General features: G+C 43.2%; 1 protein-coding gene across 4 annotated transcripts in view; it reads right to left on the reverse strand.

Annotated features, from left to right (window-relative positions):
- Nucleotides 1-22,308, reverse strand: part of CEP131 (centrosomal protein 131) — a 313,831-nt gene that overhangs the window by 249,661 nt on the left and 41,862 nt on the right. For all 4 annotated transcript variants that reach the window (XM_069199754.1, XM_069199751.1, XM_069199752.1 and 1 more), the window contains 2 exons: nucleotides 18,791-18,904; nucleotides 17,887-18,069 (listed from right to left, as the gene is read on the reverse strand). In XM_069199754.1, the coding sequence (XP_069055855.1) occupies nucleotides 17,887-18,069; nucleotides 18,791-18,904 (297 nt within the window). The remainder of the gene's footprint in view (nucleotides 1-17,886; nucleotides 18,070-18,790; nucleotides 18,905-22,308) is intronic.

The following is a 22,308-nucleotide window of genomic DNA, read 5'->3' on the forward strand; positions in this document are numbered from 1 at the left end:
AAAAGTTTAAAAGGGTATTCATGTAAATTACAAAGGAAAATCACAGCAATCCTGCCTATATAATACAGACACAGTAAGGAAAATGCTTAGTTGCTTAAAGAATTTGTCAAAAGACTCATCCTGCCAATTTTGGAAAATCATCCAATAGATGATTACCAAACTACGATGAGAAAACGCAGCTTACCCTAAAGGGGTAGAAAGTTTCAAAAACTAGCCGTGCAGCATTGGACCCTGAAAGGCCTATGATGTAGCTCTCTGTGATGGGTGATGCTGCTGTGCAGAAACCTGGTCACGTGATTTAAAAAAAGTGTACTTTCCATAGCATAATTGGTGCCCCGGGCCCAAGACCCTCAAAGAGAAGTCAGGTGGACAGACAGAACGGGTTTGTCTGTCGTTCAGCCGTGGAATTAGGTGTAGTCTGAACTGGGCTCCCCTTCATCTGGCTTTGGATTACAGGTGCATTTTCCAGCCTGTGGAAGGTGCCCCGCTCATCCACTAAGTACACCCTAGGTCATCCACCCCAGGTCTGAGATGTCAGCAGTGTATGATAACATCCTCGAGTTTGTCTTAATCACTGGCAGTCTCCTTCCCAGTGATGCAGCCAGCTCTGGAATGGCAATAGATTGTGAGGAGCGAGGTATTCTGGACTGCATTTTACAGTTCATTAAAGCACCAGAGGGTGTAGAGGATGGAGTCTCTTTTCACTGAAGAAACGGTACTTCCAATAAAGCGGTACATGAGAGTGCAGGAAACAAGGAGGCACAACGTGGTATTGGATGGCGCATTGAAAAGGGCACGGAGTGTGCAAGATGCGCCATTTACAAAGCTGAGGGTATGAGATAAATGCAGTACAAATGGGTAATGAAGGGCACTATCACTCAAGCAGAGCTGGGCGGGGGTCAAATCTCAAACATGAGGTATGTGAGAGTGCACCGGCTCCAATTCACTCTTCAGGGTGCTGGGAAGAGAAAGGAGATAAGAGGAGCTACAACTAAAGTTGTAGTATGAGAGGCTCAAATATAAATACTCTTTCAGAGGATGGAGGACCAGGGATGCCCATGGCTCTGTGGCCGACTGGCTGGTCAAGCGCCCCAACAACAAAGCAATACACACACTTTGCTGAACTGCTCACTTATTGCACTCCAAGACAGGTAATGTGTCATTTCCATATACCCTCAACCATAGGTCAGCAAATTACAACAAATAAAATGTATTTATTTTCTAAAAGAAATGTTAAGCTGTTAGTCCCTTTTAATTTTCTTCAGGTAAGAAGTGTGCTTGCATCAGCGACAGAGTCGTCTCAAGGCACTAGGCCGCTCGTCTGAGCTTTTTGTTTGGTCCTCATCTATACCTTTCACCAGTTGGTGTCAGTTTGTAGCACCTTACTGCTATCATCACCAACAGTTATTTCCCTTTATGTAGATATTTCATTCATTAAAAGGCGTTCACGAACAGCAAGCCTGTTTTCTTGATAGTTTGGAACATCAACTTTCCCAGTAAGGCCAACATTAACAATGACTGTTCACAAGAAGCTACATTGTTTTCTTAAAGCCAATGACAAGAATAACTGTTTAAAAAAAATCCCTAAAGGCACTGTTAACTGGCTTTTTAGGTCCGGCTTGACAGCACATCTGTCTGCTTAAAGTACTGTTAGCAGTTCTGTAAAATATGCATGAATTGGTCTTTGGTGTCACCCATAGGAGTATTACTCTCTCACCGTATGCTATTGACTATTTGGTATTTAATCCTACCTTCAAGGAAGTACTATACTAGAATGAGAGATTTAAATCTGAACATTGCATTCACTCAGGGATTTAAATCGGATTTCCCCAGGTACCAGACCCGACCATAATTATTTTTTTTAAGACAGTGGTGAAAGGGGCCACTTATGAGCCCAATAGCAGTGTCCTTGAATTTATAGGGGAAAAACTGATCGAATGAATGTAAAAGTATGTCAGCGATGTAGTTGCTTTTATATTTCAAGTTTTATGGAATCTTGCATTTCTCAATAGTAGTTGCATTTTACAGGATGTTGTGCCTTTGTGTTTTTTGTGCAGCATGTCATTCTAGCATAGTGTTGCCTCTATGTGCCTGAGTTCAGGTTGTGGGTGGTTGTTTATACCAGGCCACGATTGAGAGTTCTGTTGTTGAAGCTGAAGGCTGTACGAGTTTCTTACAGCGCCTGCCAGTTGTTCAATAAATTGTTGAGAATACATAGTCATGAAATCCTTGGCCTCCCTGGAGAGCACCCAAAACAATAGACACGTATTCCGGTTGCATTTGTGATTCTGCACAAATGTGTGTGAAGGAGGTACACAGTGGTCAAAATATTTACAAGCCAAAGTGAAAAGAAAATGCAGTGCTCACAGGTAAGTGGGTGCATTGTGGGTTTTGGGGGGACTGGGTGGTGAAGTGAAGGAGAGGTGAGGAAGTGCATTCAGGAGAGACTAAATATAGTGTGCTAAAGAGGAAAGAGATGAGATGTCAAGTATACGGACTGAGGATTTCAGAAAGCTGTAGAGAGATGTGTCTAACATAGATTGCACAAAAAGGCGGTTCGAAAGTATGAATGGAATTGATTGAGACAAATTATGAAGACTACCACCCCTTTCACAGACCACAGCAAAGTTCAATTTACAGTGTTAGATTTTTCACCACTGAAACCTTTTCAGTGTTATTTACAAAATGCTTATTGTCTATGAAATCGCACATCACAATGCTGTTCCGTTTGTCAAGTTTTGCAGTATGTACCATTAAAGAGAATCACATTCTTTATACACTCGTGCCCCCTAGTGGTCGCATGAAAAACAGTTTTCATTGGATTTTAAAAATAACCGAGAGGACGACAGAACTCGGATGACGCTGTCGACCCAAGAAAGATTTTAAATGAAATGAGAGTGTAGGCTTAGATTTGGCTATCATTTTATTTATCAGAAAGATAATACATTTCAATATCAAAAGCGAAACTCTAAGGAAATCATAGTCACCGATTTACATCAGCAAGGTTTTTCATCATCCCAGCATAATTCAGGTTCATCGAAGGTGTTTCACCTTTGTTCCTTTGGCCTTCTGGTCATTTTTTATGCGGAGGCTAGCACTTCATACAGAACACTTATGGTAAAAGTACTTGAGCAATGCTATATTTTCACTTTATGAAAGTCAAACAGGCAAAGGGGTAAAGCGCCCAAAAAGATTGGGGTCACACACTAGGGTGACCACCCGTCCGTCCGTCCGTAATTTTCACGGACTGCCCGAAATTTATTCCTACTGTCCGTTTTCAGAGATGAAAGGCTTAACGGACAGCATCTGTCCTTAATTTTAGCCTTTCAGCTAAAGTACAAAATGTAATTAGGGCAGATCAGTTTCCCCAGCTGGATGGAAAGGCAGGGAGTCTCCAGTGCTCTGAGGGTGGAGGAGCAGACAGATAAGAAAAGGCCTTCTTGCCAAAGTGTCTCCTTCCCTAAAGAAATGCAAATGTGCGCAACTGGTAAATCTGCAAATGCAAAGGGGCTTGGAAACCTGCATAGAGTTTAATCAAAGGAGTCACTTGAAGCTTTCAGATGACAGATATTTTCGTTTAGAGAGGTACTGTAAAGGTGTTCCAAGGTGAGCTGTGGAGTGTGTGGTTTTAATAGACTGTTATAAAAAATGTTAGTACTAGGTATAAACTGTATATTATTCAAATCTGTAATTTAAAAGACTTTTTATTCAACCAAAATGTATTTGCACATTTTGTAGCAGCCTATATTATGAAGTGTAATGCATGTTTAAAATAAGGACTTACACATTCACAGTTCTTTAAGGGACCTCGGTATCTCATAGTACTAACAAGCTTTGGCAAAGCCAATAGGTGTCGTCTACGCAAGAGTTATTGGCTTTGCCAATGTGTTTTAGCCATGTTATACACCAGAGTGGCTGCTGTTCAGCATGGCTAAATGTTAGTGGCATAGTGGTGTAGAGTAGAGTATCATGGGAGCATAGAGTGCAGTGGAGTACAGTGAAGTTGTTTAGAGAGCATTGGCATAGAGTGCAATGGTTTAGAGTGCAGTGGCATGGAGTGGCATGGGACAGATTAGAGTGACCGAGTGCAGTGGAGTAGAGTGGCATACAATAGTGGCAGAGAGTGAAATAGCATAGAGTGGTACAGTGGCATAGAGTGCAGAGTAGACTCAAGTGGCATATAATGCAGTGGTGTAGAGTGGTGCAGTGCAGAGTAGAGTATAGTGCTGCTGAGTGCAGTGGCGTAGTCGAGTGATGCAGAATAGAGTGGCATAGAGTGCTGTGACAGAGTGCTGTTGCATGGAGTGTACTGGCATATAATGCAGTAGTACAGAGTAGAGTGGTGTAGAGTATAATGCTGCAGAGTAGTGTCAATGTAGTGGTGTAGGGTGGAGTAGAATGGCACAGAGAAGTGGCGTTGAGTACAGTGGTGCAGAGTAGAGGGCAATGGCATCGAGTGAAGTTGTTTACAGCACATTGGCATAGAGTAGCTTGGAGCAGAGTAGAATGGCATAGAGTGGAGTAAAGTGGCATACAATAGAGTGGCATAGAGTGCAGTAGTGTAGAGTGGGGCAGTGGCAGAGTGCAGAGTAGACTCGGATTGGCATAGAATGCAGTGGTGTAGAGTGGAGTAGTGTAGAGTAGTGCAGTGTAGAGTATAGTGCTGTAAAGAGCAGTGGCATAGAGTGGAGTTATGCAGAGTAGAGTGGTATAGAGTGCAGTGGAATAGAATGCATTGGTGCAGAATGCAGTAGTACAGAGTAGAGTGGTGTAGAGTATAGTGGAGGCCAGTGCCGTGTTGTAGAGTACAGTGTCAGAGTCTAGTGGTGTGTAGTGGAGTAGAGTGGCATAGAGTGCAGTGATGCAGAGTAGAGTGCAATGGCTTTAGTGCAGTTGTTTAGAGTGCATTGGCATAGAGAGCACTGAACTAGAGTGCTGTGGTTTAGAGTGCCGTGGGGCAAAGTGGCGTAGAGTGCAGTGGCATAGAATAGATTGTTCCAGAGTAGAGTGCAGTGGCATAGAGTGGAGAGGTGCCGGGTAGATTGAGGTGACGCAGAGTGCAGTAGCATAAAGTAGATTGTTCCACAGTAGAGTGGCATGGCATATAGTGGAGTGGAGTAGGGTAGAGTGGCATAGAGTGTGATGGCACAGAGTAAATTGGTGTAGAGTGCCATAGCATAGAGTGCAGTGGTGCAGAGTAGATTAGAGTGATGTGCAGTGTATTGATGTAGAGTGCAGGGCCATGCAGTTGAGTGTTACAGAGTAAAGTACACTAGCATAAAGTGTATTAGCATAGAGTGCAGTGGCATACAGTGCAGTGTTGCAGAGTGGCATAGAGTGGAGTTGTGCGGTGTAGATTGGTGTTGACGAGACCGGAGAGGGGAGTGTGCAGAGACTCACAGCGCAGTGGTGTAGAGAGGCATAAACTGCATTGGCATAAAGTAGAGTGGTACAGAGTAGAGTAGAGAGGCATAGTGTAAAGTAGCATAGAGTGCAGTGGCATACAGTGGAGCGGTTCAGAGTGGAGAAGAGTGCAGTGTCCCACACTGCAGTGGCATGGAGTGGTGTAAAGTGGGGTCGCACAGAGTAGGGTGCAGTGGTGTGGAGTGGAGTATGCATGGTGTGGTATCACACTGCCATTACAGAAAACACATTTTTGATTGAAATGACCATTACATTTGCACAGCCATAGAGTTTTTCAAATAAAACTATACAGTGCACAGACAATGTGTGAAAATTGCATCATATGATGCAATGATTTGTTTTAATCTTATAAAGGTATTTGTTCCATTAGTACTCCTAATTCTGATATATTCTGAATTTATTTATATGTTGTCATGTGATATAAAAATAAAACTCTTTCCTACCGCCAGTATCCAGCAAGATTGTCGCATAAATCCTCTCACTTTGAAGTCAAAGAAAGAAGAGTAAACACTAAGGGGGTCATTCCGACCCCAGCGGTCAAGGACCGCCGGGGCCAGGGATGCGGGAGCACCGCCAACAGGCTGGCGGTGCCCCGCAGGGCATTCTGACCGCGGCGGTTTGGCCGCGGTCAGAACAGGAAAACCAGCGGTCTCCCGCCGGTTTTCCGCTGCCCTCCGGAATCCTCCATGGCGGCGCAGCTTGCTGCGCCGCCATGGGGATTCCAACACCCCATACCGCCATCCTGTTCCTGGCGGTTCGCCCGCCAGGAACAGGATGGCGGTATGGGGTGTCGTGGGGCCCCTGGGCGCCCCTGCAGTGCCCATGCCAATGGCATGGGCACTGCAGGGGCCCCCGTAAGAGGGCCCCACCAAGAATTTCAGTGTCTGCTCAGCAGACACTGAAATTCGCGACGGGTGCAACTGCACCCGTCGCACCTTCCCACTCCGCCGGCTCCATTCGGAGCCGGCTTCCTCGTGGGAAGGGGTTTCCCGCTGGGCTGGCAGGCGGCCTTCTGGCGGTCGCCCGCCAGCCCAGCGGGAAAGCCAGAATGGCCTCCGCGGTCTTTCGACCGCGGAGCGGCCATATGGCGGTTCCCGCCGCCCGCCGGGCTCAGAATGAGCCCCTAAGTTCCCACCGAAGACCAAGTCTGACATTTGACCTCATTCTTGCAATGCACAGCAAATGTGGTTAGATAAGAACAAGATTTACAGGCCTGTTTACACATAGGGAGCAATCGGAAGGATACTGTAAATAAGGTTTGGGCAAGGGAAGGGAAGGGACGAACCCAAGCTGGATAGCCTAAAACAAATAAAGCCAGCACATTGAAAGCAACAAAATGTGAATTACAAACCACAAAGCCAATGGCAAGCAACGGGTGGAATGCATTCCCAAGGAAGCTCTATGAATGTACTTAAAGTGACAGCCATGGGATACTTTGTGGGGGAAAGTCCAGTATTTTGGTCCAATCCATATCTTGCAGAGGTTTGGCCACATCAATCACCCATGTAGTATGACGAGAAGACCTGGAGCGGTCTCAATGTTGCAGGAAAAGTCTGTAAACCCATCTTATCAGTTTGCCACCTGTCCCTATGGTATAGAGCTTCTGGCACACCTCATGTAGGGTTAGAGCTAGGTTGCAGACATGAAATAGGGCATTTAATGGTTGTTTAAGGTCGTAGTTAATAAGAAGTTGACCCGGGTGAAGATGGTAGTCTGACACAAGGGTTTGGAAATTTAGTAGCTCACCTTCCAGAAACAAATCCCCCAATTTTAAGACACCTGTAGCATGCCACTGATGGAGTTGTTCTGACCTCAGCCATCCTGTGCAAGTGAGAAGGCTTAGCAAAGGTAGTGCAGGAGCACAGGGTTTCTTAGTGTCAGTGAATTAACAGGTTCTAGAAAGGCAATAGAAAGCTTTGCATGATTACCCTGGATTGTGATCCGTAGAAGGGTCAGTAGGAAAAAATGAGCAGTGTAGTAAGCCCTCCTTAAAAGCCTTTAGGGATAAACCCCAGCTCATGCAGAGGGGCGGGCAGAAAGCCAGCGAGGCACCCATTGGACGTGTGCAGCTGAATAATAGCGTTTTAAGGCCAGAAGGCCTAATCCACCTGCAGTCACAAGTAGCTTTAGAGTGGAAAGAGCTAAACGGTACCCCAGCAGCCAAATCAGATGTGTGGTATGTCTGAAGAAGGAATGAAGGACGAGCAGCGGAAGGTTTGCAAAATAATACTATTATCGGGTAGACCGTGGCGCTCTGCCGAGATTTCCATCCTGCAAATCAGTGGGGTAATGGTAGATATTAATCACGAGGTATCGAAAGGTAACTGGTTCCCAGTTCAATCTGAGGTCTAATTGTATATAAAGGTGAAAACAGTGCCATATGTTAAAGAAACACTAATTACATTTTACATTTTCACATTTTGTTTGTGCAATTGACATCCCAAATATTTTGAAGATTCTATGTGTACTTGACCCTTAGAGATAACCCAGATCACTAGTTTGGCTTTTGCTCAACTGCAAAACCATATTAAGACATGGACAAGGCAGGCAATTGCCCAGTACAACCTTACAAGGGGTCTGGCCACCCTTCACAAACACGAACAGCAGACCATCGCACCAGAAGAGTTTGCCAAAGTGGGTGGGTGCGGCTTGTTCAACCACTTGACAGTGCTTCTTCGGTTTCTCTCCTGTCTGCAGAGACAACTCCCCAGGTATGGAATACCTTCAGACAGTCTTGGTGGACCCATCTTGTCTGATTTTAGGAATTGTCTCACCTTGTTCTTCTCTTCCTCATTTATCCAATTCTTAGAAACAACCCTTTGAATCAGTTGCCATGTATCTCCCATTTGATCTGGATTTCATCCTCCTCTTTTATTATCTTTGATTGGTAGTCGAGGCTCCCAGTTCTGAGATAAATGTAGGGTCCCAGACATACACTCTAGTGCTGTGAAACTACAGACAGAGATTTGTTCAATTTGTTTAAACTAGCATGAGGTTACTTACCTTAATGTTTCCCAAACTGTTTGCCAGGGGTTGTAAAATGTTTAGAAACATGATCAAAATGTTGCTGTTACTTTCTCTTCAAGAAAGATTGGGTAGATTTGGGTAGGGGTGATGGCCTTGACAGTGCTGAAGGGCATTAATTTACCACTGAACAAGGACGTAATGTGACACCTGAATGCAGCATTCCAGTAGGCAATCACAAAAAGACTACAGTGAATAAATAGTGGCATGTTAAAAAAAAGAGTAAATAAATGCACTGATAATATAGTGAGGTATGGCCTCTCTTGGGTGTGTCTGTAAAACCGACGTTTGTTATTGAATTTTTGTCCTAAATTTTGACCCTTTGTCCTGAATTTTTTTACAGTCCTGTCCAGAATTTTTATATATATATATATATATATATATATATATATATATATATACATATATATACATATACACACACACATATACACACACACACACACCCCTAGTGAATAAACATATTAACTATTCCTGTTTTCCGCACATTTTGGTTTGAGTCTGTATAATCAGGAAGCAGAACTTTAGTACAAAAGGTCTATGTAACCAGGGTGTGTGAAACCAGGGTTTATGAAACCAAAGATTCAGAGCGAGCTGCTTTACAAGTCAGACATTTGAAATACTGAATGAGTTTTACGGCCAAACACTGATAAGCAAGAAACAATCATAGCCTCAATGGTGACGTCAAGCCTGGGCTCTGAAGGACAGGCCCTTTGTGTTCCAACAAGCACAAGAGATTGTCAGGATTAATGGTGGACATTTAGTGGAGGTCCTTTAACGAAAAATAGTATCAATGGGGACACAAAGCCTTTTATTAGACTAATTACAAGTATTCATTACTGCTGGTGGATGGTGCAGCATCTGTCACTGTAGACAAACTAGATTACGTCAGAGAGAGCTCTCATGGATTAACAAATAACCAAAAAAAAAAAAAGCTTAATGACAGATGATTTATCATGTTTTATAAGCAAAACTACAAATAAACTTGAAAAATGACTGCAGGACAGGGAATAGGAAAGCGATCTATTAAAGCCAGTGTGGTTTAGAAGTAGGAGATCAGTTTTGACTTGTAACATCTCTTAAAAGCTTCTAGTAGGCAGTACACGATTAAAGGAGTATTTTAAGTCAATAGGTGCATTGAAGTTGTAACAGTTTTATAAGGTTTGTCAGTGAAGGATATGAGTGATAAGGCGAACGCTATTTATTTTGTTTTCATAGATTTGATTATGTGCACGTTTTGAATAAATATGGAGTGATAACTCATAGTGAGGGATCCTGGATGATCTAAAATGCCTTGTGTGGATTACATTTTTTTTACCGCCCAAAATAAGTTAAATTGTCGAACTTTATGGATCAGTTTGTGAATGGAACTACGTGGCACATTTACCCTTTTCTGCATGGCCACCCCAGATTTTGGGCCTTTTTCTAGACAAAATTTTTAATGGCTTTCTACTAAACAATAGTAAAGACCGTGTGCTTCCGCTCCAAAACTACGCCAGTCATTGGAACTCTTTATTTGGACTATTTAACTTTCCTATCAGTCCCTTGTAAATGATGCCTTAAGTGCACCTATGCCATGGAAAGATAAATATAATATGTGGGCTTCAGTGTGCATTCACTCTCCAATGTATGTGACAAAAATATTTCTGTCAGGAGCACAAATGTGCTGTGGCTATGCTGCAGTTTAAAATGCACTGCAGTGACACATAAAATGCCTTTCCATGTTGGAAAAGCCTATTTTCACATACTGATAATTAACTCTTAAAGTGCGCCTAGTAAGCCCAAAGGGCAGGGTGATAATATGAAAAAAAAGGGCACATTACAAATTGAGGATAGTTGGCCCTCACAATGAAATAAAACCCAAAAGCTATTTCACCTTGTAGGCCTGGCTGGACCTTTCCCTAAAAATCCAGGGTGGCATGGTGAGCAAAAGAACGATGGATTAAACCCAGATCTGTGACTAGGGTTGAATGTTTGATTGGTTTCACATTCCATCCATCATTTGTGTTTTGCTTTGCTTTTGCCTCCATAAGTGCGCCGGGTATGCCCAGACGTGGGTCCCGGGCTCACTATGCCAGTGGATTCAAGCTAGCCTGGCTGATGAAGGGTGAAACCCTGAAACCGGTCCCAGGATGCTTGTTTACAGTCCAGGGAGGACCTGGCCTGGCAGTTTGGGCTGGACTGTTCCCAAGTGGAACAGGCTCAAGACTGATTTGCATATGGCTGGGTCTAGAACTGGGTTGGCATGGTGAGCAAAAGAACGATGGATTAAACCCAGATCTGTGACTGGGGGTGAATGTTTGATTGGTTCTGCATTCCGTCCATCATTTGTGTTTTGCTTTGCAAGGTGGGATTCAAACAGGACTCAAGTCGAGGGTAGATGCGGGTAGACACAGTCTACCCACTATTTTCAGAGGTAAGACGCCGTCTACCCTGCTGCAAAGCTGGCTGCTTTCAGCAGGAGAGCCACATTCCTTTCCGAATTCTCCTGAATTCACAGAAATATGCTGAACTCGTCACGTGTAATTTTTTGACACCGGGGCACTTTCAGCAGCGCCTGCATGCTGTCAGCTTTTGTTCCAAAAAGCAACGTGCAGGCAGGGTGGGCGCTTATCAGATTCCAGCTTTGCCAATAACAAAAGCCAAAGTTAAGGGACCATTAGGCATCTTTTTGTTGGTGTAGGAGCCTCACACCTAGATGCAATGGAAGGAAAACAAAGGCTCACATCTTATCACTTCACAGGTACTTAATAGAGAAATGGAAGTCCTGTAAGAATGTCAGGTGTGTTGGCTGCCCCAGTATTTACACAAATAATTGAAATCCTACTATTTGGTTTTATTTCTTTTATAGTGCTTTAGACCTACAGTAGTGCTAAATCGCTATTAAAGAAATAAAACAAAATAGTGGTATTAAATTATTTTTGTACAGGCGCTACCCTGTCAGATGAAGAATTCCGCCATCGTCAGGCTGCCTGGCGGCAGTAGCCTGGAGGTGGTGGAGGGCCGGCTGTGGCGGTCCCCACCGTGTTCATTATATGGCAGTCAAGACCATCATGCCGCTGGCGGAAATTTCTGCCGCCGCCGGCATGGAGGTCTCGACTGCCAAGTTCATAATGACCCCCTAAGTCATGTGGATACAAAAGGGGGTACTTCACTTCCAGAGGTATAGCTGCAACTGGTGCAGTAGGTGCAGTGGCACTAGAATCTAAAGTCCTGAGTGGACCATTGTTACTTGATAATGGCTGTATTGTACTACCCCAACTGTCCAAGAGACAATTTCCCTGGCTTGCACCATGGCATCCTTGGTATGCAACTTTAGATTGCTCCATTGTCCGACTCTCCCTGCGACTTAGCTGACAAGTTTCCCAGGTCTATGCCTGATGTGGTGGTCTAGTCCCGGTTTGTCTTTGAATTCTGGGACTTGTAGTCCTGTTTTTATAATGAAATAAACATGACTACAAGTCCCAGGATTGAAGAAAAAAAAAAACATTGGACTGGAACAGCACCGTGCACGGACCTGGGAAGGTTCCCAGGGCTGCTGTAAGAACTCGGAGACAAAAGAAGCAGTTACCAGGGGCAGATTTTCTTCATACCAGCACCTCTCTAAGATGGTCCAGCAACAAGCTTCATTTAATGCCTGCATGACCTAGGCCAAGCCCCTCTGTTAGAGTAGCAATATTGGGCTCCTTTTGGTTTGCTTTGGGCTAGAACATGTTCTAAAAATCTGGCAACACTGGAAGGGAGTTTGTAGTGGTTTGGAACTGTATTTAAAGTACTGCCCTAGTCTGCACTACTGACATAAATCTTTTTGGTGTTCCATCTCATTAGCACTTTGTCCCCTTCCAGCCCCCCCTTCCACCATGTATTATAATGAATAAATTGCCCTGCTTAGCGAAATGTAAAAGTGCTTAAAATGGAGGACCAGTGGGTGGAGGTTTGGTGTTGTTTTAAGAGTCTGCACTTTCTTCATATGATATTGTAAACAAAACGTCATGTATTATATTGTAACATTTCTTTTCTGTCTTTGTTTACTTTTGTTAGTAGCCATGGATCATTATCAAAGCTCTAGAGCACATTTAAAAGTGTTTTGCATTTATATTTACCGTTTGAAGTATGTTCAGATAAAGGCAACAAATACAGGCCTTAGGTGATTTAACTTACTTGCTGATGTTGCCCACTTGATTTTATATGTGGACATGTTCTTCATGTTTTCTTTCATGACTGATGCTCACAGCAGTGTAAGGTGTGGGGTTTAAGCTCAAGGACTCATGTACTTAAGGACTTTGCTGCTCAGGTTATATCTTCATATATGTTCTTCATGTAGCATTTAACAGCTCCAGAAACACAATCCTATCAGGTCCCTCACACAAATTTGTAACAGTAATTTTGAGTGTGCAGAACTTGCAGTACTTTATAGACAAATAGCATGGAGGGTCGTTTACTGTGATTTGCTTCCCAGTGTCTCGGTGGAGTGGTTGCCAGTGTCTCGGTGGAGTGGTTGCCAGTGTCCCGGTGGAGTGGTTGCCAGTGTCCCGGTGCAGTGGTTGCCAGTCTCTCGGTGGATTATGGCAAAGGCATGCCGCTTACATGTATCCTCAGTGAGTAAGGAATGGGACGAGGATGGGGATGAGGATTTAATGGTTTGGTTATTTACTTGTAATCATCAACACTCTGATTCTCACTCCTTCGTCCCAGTACTTATGTGAACACCCTTCCACCTGTAACTGTCTCACTAGGGGGGCATGTGCTATGATGCCAGATCTCTAATCTATTTTCATTTTTCTTTACACCACGGACCACAAATTGGTCCATGGAACTTGATCTAATTTTCAGTAACGGCAACATGCTCCTCTTTTAGCAGCCAAAATCCCTTCAGTTCTTTAGAATATTAATATTTGTGGCTAGATGGAAATACATGGAACGCCTTTGAAGTGTTTCGCAAGAATGAATAACTGGGCCAGCATGATGTCATCTGTCCCTCAACTGCCTAAATGCTTACAGTCTTCTAATATATGTAGTCTTTTTTAAGTAACAAATCTTACAGACGTTATCCAGGGAGCCACTCAATTAAACAGAGCTCCATGCATACGTGTTCACCTGAAGCCCCATTTCTCGGTCCTGCTCACACCTGCCATGGTCCATCCTCCAACACAGCATGGCCACATCCAGTCTCATGCACCCCCAGGAGACAACACAGATCGACATGCTCAGAATATCAGAAACAGTGTGCAACATGCATTTTTTCCTTATAATGATCAGATTGTTTTTAACTGTTAGTATATACAATGGTGCTATCTTGGGTAGATTAATACATTTTATAGTTCACAACTACGGTTTCTAGCATCTTTATTGCAATGTTTTAACTGCTTTGTTCTTGGTGCCAAGTGTAGTATGCCACAGGCTGAAGTACTGATCAGCATAATATTTGTTAAATCTCTTAATAAATTCAAGTATACTCATGATAGAACAACTGAACATACATGTCACTTGCGTGATGTCACACATGGTGCTGTCACGCCCATTCTGCCTAACCTGGTGAGTCCCCCCACTTTGTTTTTTTAGGACATGAGCCCTGGATTCAAACTTTCCCTTTCTACTTCTGCCTAGGAAAGCACTAGGAAAATGCTTTAAAGTTATTTCCTGGTTAACTTTTAAAATTGGACTTAATGGTGAACTGAGATTTTTGATAACCTGAAAAGTAACTTTGTAAAAATGTACTTTAGGCTGCTTGATCTAGAGCTGACTTAAAACCGGTTCTGCCAATCATCACAACTCCAGAGCTTGAATACACATCCTTGTCTGGGAGACTTAACAACCCTGGCTCAGAAGACAACGGCTTGCCTCTTGGCCAAGTAAAAGAAAATTGGTGTTAACTGCTGACCACTTAGCAGAGATTAGCTATCCGGGAATGGACAAAAGCATTTGGCAGCTTCAGCTTCAGCACCACCAGGGTAGCACCACCTCTTTTGACTTGAAGATGGCAATGAGGGATTCTTCTATTCATCTTCAAACATTGGTACAATTGGGTGGTAGAATTCCTTCAGTCATTGGGTAGTGTACAGGATAAATATAGGACATCCATCATCACATCCCCAGAACTTTATTAGACTTGAGAAGGCTCCATTTGAAGATCAAGGCTCTGCTGGAAGAAGAATCCTGACTGCTGCTAGAAGAAATTAACTTAATCAAGGACTCCTGAATCCTGTGGGCACCCAGGGAATTAAATGCTCTGTAAGAGTCAACTTGTTGGCCTCCTGTTTACCTATGTCATGGACAAAAAAAGCAAACAGACTCCTGACCCCCAAGAGGACCCAGCTGGCTAAAGAGGACTAGACCATGCAGAAGATCTGGCTAGAGAGAGACCTAGTTTCCATAACCCTGCCCATGAGGAACTTGGGGGCTACAGGACTGAACAGAAGACGTTTTTCCAGCAGTTGGCGGTTAAGTCTGAAGGTTAAACTTATGACCATAATGACCCACTTAATGTATCTAACCCTCCATTCCCTCACGGGCGACTTGTTGTTTTTCCACAGTGCTTGACTTCATTCTAGGTGCCTTTTGCTTTACAACTTTAAAATACTTACCTTTGGTTATATTAACCTATTTTGATGATCTTGGTGTCTTTTTGGTCATGTATCTTTTTCCTCTATTTTTCTAAATTGGCCATGAGTTTTATTGCATTGCGTTCTTTACTTTAAAAATTGTTTGTACTAGTTGAACTTAGCACACAATTCTCTGGGGATTGTCTAATGCATGTGCCATACCTATTAGGGGTTTAACAGAGAGTCTCTCAGACCTATGTTTTGACTTACTCAAACAGGGTAAACCCCTCCAAAATTAATAAGAATTTTTGACAAACAATAACCACACTTTACAATTATCATTAACCATTGGACTTTAATGTAATTCAATAGATGTCTATAGTGTGCGCACCCTGAGCAACTGGCTATCACTACTGCAAAGCTCAAATCACTCCCACGCCAGCATTTGAAGACCGTAACCTTTTTCTTGTTGTTAACCCAGCTGCTGTGCCATCGCATTTTCCATGATTGTGTCCAGAAGCACCTACTGGGGCTGTTCCCAAATCTTACTGCACCAACCCTGACCTACTCCACATAGCTTCAGTAACTCTTCGGAGACCACAAGCAAAAGATATTGCAGAGTGCTGCTGACTGATACCAGCCTCTTAAGGACACAACCTAAACAATGAACATTGACAAGCTAATTATTTCTATTTAACTTGCGTAGCAAATCGAATTGCCTTCACTGCATGAACCTAAAATTGACATCCTGGAAGAACTGCTGTGTGAGCAGGCCTTATGTCTACCAGATAGTCAGTCTCCCAGAGGTGAGGGGGACATCACTTGAAGTCTGCACTTGCTGGAGAAATGGTGGGTCTGTCTGGCTATTATAAGTCTAGCTGCCTCCTCAGAGAGGGAAGGAGATTGTCTGGCCCTGTAGAAGCGCAGTCTGTCTAGGAGGAGAAGCCCAACCATGTTCCTGCTGTGAGGAACACCAAGAAGAAGCTGGCTTGTAGATGGGAGTGCATCTGCTACTGTCTCGAGCTGCAAGAGAATGCCCTCCCCACCTCCATGGATTGTTCATTAGGTGAACTAGATGACAACATTAACTTTCATCATCAGTGTGCCATCCAGCTTCTTCACGGTGACTTGAGGGCCTGCCTTCTGCCACTGACCAGCTGTGTGTCCAGATGTCATTGCCACTGCAGCCAAAGACTTCCCCATCAACAGAGGACTGCAACTGCCAAAGTGAGATGACGGCTGATCTCAGCTTGCCTACCCACACCTTTGAAGTGACCAGAGATGCAGGGCCTCATACTGCTGCCAAATGACTATACTTAACTATGTGACCACAAAAAATGCAGTATTACCACCACAATGCTGAGTAGCACTTTTCTTGGGTACGTATCTGAGGGCCGTTTCTGAAAGAATGAGAAAGTATATCTTGCCCTAGAACTGGGTATTCAAACTGGACCAGTGTACCACTCAAACGTTAAGCAAGATACAGGAATGAAGAGACGAATGCCTCCCCCTACCACCCATTGGGCTACTGATCCAACAGCCATATTAGCAACCTTTCACTTGAGCCAATTCTTGCCTGAGAATGCTAATAAGTAAACATCCTGTATGCACAGGTGGGGCTACAGCCATATTGGGGCAAGGCTGTTGCAAGGCAGAGATGATCACTCTTTACCAGAACCCCAGGTGGATGTAAGCACTATGCAAATTGGTAACAGCCCATGGTGATGTTAAGTACCCTGCAACTATGCTCCATTACTGCGGAATTTGATTTTTTGGTGTTATTAAAAAACGTCTTTGTTTAGCACTGTGCTGGACTATATGTTACAGTGACTGTTCGAATGTGAAAGTTTGTAGGCCCACTGTAGGACAGGCCCAAGGACAGCACTGGCAAAGGACCCCAACCATAATGGTTGCAGCCCAGTAAAAAATGAGATGTGTAAAAAGCGAATTTGCAATTGCTCAGCAGATTTTAGCATAAGCAAATACATTAATACAGATCTGCTCATACAAAGATGGAATTCACAAACGTTTTTTAGGAGAACAGCTTCCTGGCCTTCTTCTGTAAGTTCTTGTAAAGTCATAAATATGCACCAATGCAAGTGCACATATCCGCGGGTGCACTTTCTTGTCTTTAAAAAGCGGGCCCCTAATTTATTTTCATGTTGGCTATAGTGTTCCCCATGGTGGTTTTACACTGCTTCCACAATATTATTATTATTTTTTTAAATATTGGTTATACATCAAACATATTACTAATGGTATTTATTATTGTCTTTGGGCATTCCTCAAAGTAGGGTACCATTATGCAAAATACCAGAATACAAGATTAAGCTTGGATTGTTATATCTTCTGATGCAGTGGTATCTATACCGTGGGGTTCCAGTGTTAACAGGCAACAAGGAATGTCCAAAGCTGAAGCAAATCAAATCTAAGATATGGGGAAATATCAGCCAAACAGTGGTGAGACGTTATGCTTATGAGCAATTTAGGAGGGCCTCACTTTATATAGCCTTTATACATACATATTGCAACTTATTCTTGGTCAAATACCAGATATGCGTCTAATTGTACAACCACAGTTGAAGGAAAACTAAAATGAATACAAAAACTTTTCTGTTTGTTCTCTAAGAAAAGGATTTTCAGAGGGGGAAACAAGGGTGACTATGGTTGGGAGGTCAGAGAAAAAATGTAAAAGTGAAGAAATTAAGATATGAGGAGAGCCATTAACATTAATGGGAGGGAGGCAACCGTCCAGGTCAAAGGAAGTGGTGGGGTGCAGCATTTAAACAGTAGGAAGATAAGACTACACCATGGCTTAGGGAAGATTCAAAATAGTATTGCTCAAGAGAAGAATGGTGAGGTTTACAAGAAGGATGGTATTGGGTACTTGACTCACCGTTCAGCCTCCTCCTCGGACACTTCTGTCCTCTTGGGATGCCCTCCGACTCCACCAGTGATGCTGCCACTGCTGCTACTCGCGTTGTTCCGACTCACATTATTGTGACTGGAGAAGTTCTTCTGAGACCTTATCAAACTACTGCTCTCATTTTCTTCATGTGTGGTCGCCTTGATGATGTTGCTGTGCACAAAAGAGAATGTTTCTGTTCATCCACATTCATGTCCATTTGACATTTTTCTGCTCAGTTACAGACATTAGACCCATGTATGTGCATTTTTTGATCACCATGAACATGGGATTTATGGCATCAATGCTTACATAGACCCACAGACTCATGTATGTGCTGTATTGATTTCTTAGTTTTGCTGATTAACCGTTCTTCAAAGAAACCTGAGGTGTAGCAGGTAAAGTGGGTCAGAACACACACAGTTGGTGAGAAGAGCTGGTTATTTCCCTGAGTTTAGTGGTTTAAGTAGCTCAACCACTCTGAGATAATATAGATCATCATAACCTACAAACAGAATTGTCTTGATATTTGAATAAAGTGTATCCTTACTTAAATGTCCTGACTTGCTCCACCTAGGTGGAAAAGTTGGGTTCCTGTTGTGCTAGGGCTGTGATTCCTGAACTTAGAGTTACACACAGCTCCTTCCAACGAGTGCTTCTTCAGAGCTATCTTTCCGGATATTCTCTTGGATGCAACCATTTGACAACTTAGTGCTGGTCAGGTGTTTCATAAATGTACAATTTCAGGCAAGTAAATCACAAAAAAACTAGGACTTTATTCAAGAGTCATTTTCTGGCTCTGGACATTCAACATAGTGTAAGTCTGTGTTAGGTCACAGCTAGATGGGGAGGGACTGTAACATGCCCTTCCTTCCCCCATCCTTTTGGTACATACTTTAGAGAAGGTGCCTTTTGGTTGGAGCTCTTCGGTGTCAGGGCTTTTTCACTTGTTGAGTAGTTGTTGTGCAGCATGGTGGTGACACAGTTCCCCACTGCACCTTTGTTGCTCCTGAAGAAGGAAGGATGCACAAAATTAGATAAGATGAATTCTGGACACCGTTCAGCAGAACTCTCATCAGCCCATAGGTAACTAAGCCAATGGAAAGTTCCTAGACCATCTGATAGTTACAAGCTGCAGACTGATTCTCAATTGCCCTTGCCCAAAAACTATGGACATTACTATAAACCAACTGTTCCTAAGCCCTTTCACTCTTTATGTAATAACTATTTTGATATGTTTGCTATGTCAGTTTGCCATTCGGTAACCCTGCACATTAGAGAAATTACACATTAGCATTATCCAGATCAATGGTATCCATTTAATATGCACTAGCAGGATGAAAGGCAGAGTTGGCCCTACAGGGATCTGACTTTTCGGTCTGCAGGAATTTTACATACCTTGGTAAACTACAGTGCCTTAATGGCTTTTTGTATGAAATGTACGTATCATGGTTGAAATAGCATATCTTATCATAGCTGTACACAGTGCTCTAATAGTCAGCAATGAGAGTGGTTCATTTAACATACAGCAGCAAATTAAACAAGCATTGGCAAACCCAGTAGGTCTCGCCTATGCTAGATACATTGCCTTTGTCACTGTGTTGTGCGGTGTGGCCTGCCAATGTTTAGTATGGTATGGTATGGCACGTAATTTTATAGTACGACATGCTATGACCTCTCTTGATATGGTAGGATATGGTATGGTGTGGCCTGTTCTTGTGCAGTATTGCATGGCATGTCAGTGTCAAAGGCATAGGCAAGGCAAGACCTGTCACAGGAGAGGTGCACACAACGACGAGTGCATAGAAATCCAAATAGTTACACTATTTGATTGACTGTCAACAAACTGCAAACAATGTGATTTACATTAGTTGGCATAATGTAAGCATTTGTTTTTGTTACTGTGGTCTATCTGCGTTCACGGAACAATGTATATGTTCCTACTGAATATGTTTGTTTCCTCTGCATACTTTTTGACCCATCACGTAAAAGACATTAAAAAAGGCATGTAAAGGAAATGCATGTTGACAAATATAACGTGGTCTGTTGTTTCCATGCCATAAACAGCCTTTATTTTGATGGATGTGACAATCGAAAATCAAGCGCACAGGTATGATAAAATAATGCGTCCAGTGGGAATGCATTTATAAACTCACACCAATGTCTATTTTATAGAAACTTTATGTGAATGCATGTTGAAAACGACGTAAAGCCTTTTTTAATTGAGTATTTTGAAAGTTAATCAGAATTAAATGTAATGTTGCACAGGCAAATCCCTGGGTTTATTTGTACCTTGATTTGCTGGCGAAACATTTTTAATTGCGCACGCACTTAAATCACGCCTTTATCACAGCAATGCAAATAGTTTTGTTCGGTGTATACCTATAGAGAAAACCAGGAGATTAAAAGCCTTTGCTTAAGCAAGTTTTAATATTAAATCACACGCGGTCATAATTAAAAGTAACGTTGCACCGGAAAATCAGAATACAAAAATAAACGCAGTATTTTGAAAGTATTAATTTTGATTTGCCGCTGTGTCTAGAGGTGAATATGTTTACCACGTCTTTCTTACAAACAGTTACCCCGTGAGGCCTTTGAGACCTTGCCATGGACGATGCGCCTGGCCTGTACGATATGTTTGAGAGGATAGCGGAGTCGACCGCAACAATATCACAGACAAATTGTGCTCTGCCTTCATCGTCTGCATCCATTCAGCCACAGCTTGTTTGCACACATGCCCGTTCCATTCCATTATTAAAAGCAGAGCAAGCAAAACAAAACTGGCCATTAAGAGATATCTGCAAGGAACTGGGGCCAATAATGTAGATCTTCGGTTAGGCTCAGCATTTCGTGGAGCAAGTCAAAAGGGGTGCAATCTGCAAAATTTACAGAGGAAAATGTCTAAGATTAAATGGCTAAATGGAGTTAAATTGCTGATGCAGCTGTTTCAGTTGAGCATAATGTTTTTTTTTTTTTAACAATGTTTATTACAGAATGCAATCGTGTTTAGTCAAGTAGCTTGGAAAGAAAAGATGAAAAACACTTTGCCAATTATGATAAATTTCACAACCCTATGGCTCCTGATTTCCACTCAAGTTCAGATAGCCTAACCACTATAATGAGGCCGTACAGTCTACCCCCGTCGCCCCCTTGCCCGCCGTATTCTCATTGCTCGGAGTGGGTTTGTGGTGCCCTCTTACTAGACTGGGAATGAACAGGCAGGCCAACAACGGGAGAATGTTTGCAACACACACTCCGACATTTACTTCAATTCACCAGGCCCCAGCAGGAGGAATTTATCTTCCCTTTAGAGCGGATTTACTTTGACGGAGTGATCCCCTTCAATAGATAATCCACTTAACAGATACTGCAAACCTGTGGTGAAGCCTCTGGCCTATCGGTAAACTGGACAAAGACTGCATCCTTCCTGGTAACCGGAGATCACTCAGCCTACAAACACTCTATTCCCCTATGCCAGGTTTGGGGGACTTGAAATATTTGGGCAGGCATGGGACCTAAACACTGCACCCCTACTTACCCGACTAAAACGGACCACCAATGTACAAGACTCCCAGCCACTCAATGTAGCAGGCAGAGAGGCCTCGTTCAAAACTATTTCTCCCCCAGGCTACTCTACACTATGCAAAACTGTGCTCATGAACTTCCACAATCCCTTTTCCCAACTATAGGCACCATACTCCTGCGGTTTTCTGTGGGCGGGCGAACAATCACACGTCTCATATATGAAATGCGTCCTGCCACCATACGAGAGGGTTAGGGGTAGGAGGCATTTAAATAAACTCTTCGAAAAGCCACATTCTTCCCATAAACGATTGGTTCTTCCTCAATTCCAAGGACCCAGTGGTGGCAGTGGAACTAGAATGTGTTGAGCAACAGGGCATGCTACACATTCTACATAGGCCCCACACGCGTGCCATTCCATTCCCCCCCCCCCCCTCCAAAACCACTGAAACAACCTTAATGTCAAAGAAAAGGAAAAGAAAGGGAAACAACCTTGGCGTGCTGGCATCGAGCCCTACAGATTATATGTTGGGATAAGACCCTAACTCCGGGAACAGCACTTTGGGATGGCTCCTGCCTGGAGCACTCAGGCTGAAGGGCTTCCAACCATAGGACCTAAGTAGAATAACCAGGTTGAAAGACATATGGGAATCACATCCGCCCGTTTCATTTTTGTAGAGACCTATGGCATGCACCATACACAACTATCGCTGTCTCCAACTAAGTGCACAAAAGGGAATCCACTTAAGAGCCCCACCCACAATCATCTAGAGGCACAGACCACTTTATCCCCAACTGGGAGTAAAGGTATCTCAATACTATACTGATCACCAGTGATCAACACCCCAAACCCATGGTAGTGCTGCTGGGCACAAGACATTGGCCCTGCAG

Source organism: Pleurodeles waltl, chromosome 7 (assembly GCF_031143425.1).
Source record: "Pleurodeles waltl isolate 20211129_DDA chromosome 7, aPleWal1.hap1.20221129, whole genome shotgun sequence".
Taxonomy (NCBI): Eukaryota; Metazoa; Chordata; class Amphibia; order Caudata; family Salamandridae; genus Pleurodeles; species Pleurodeles waltl.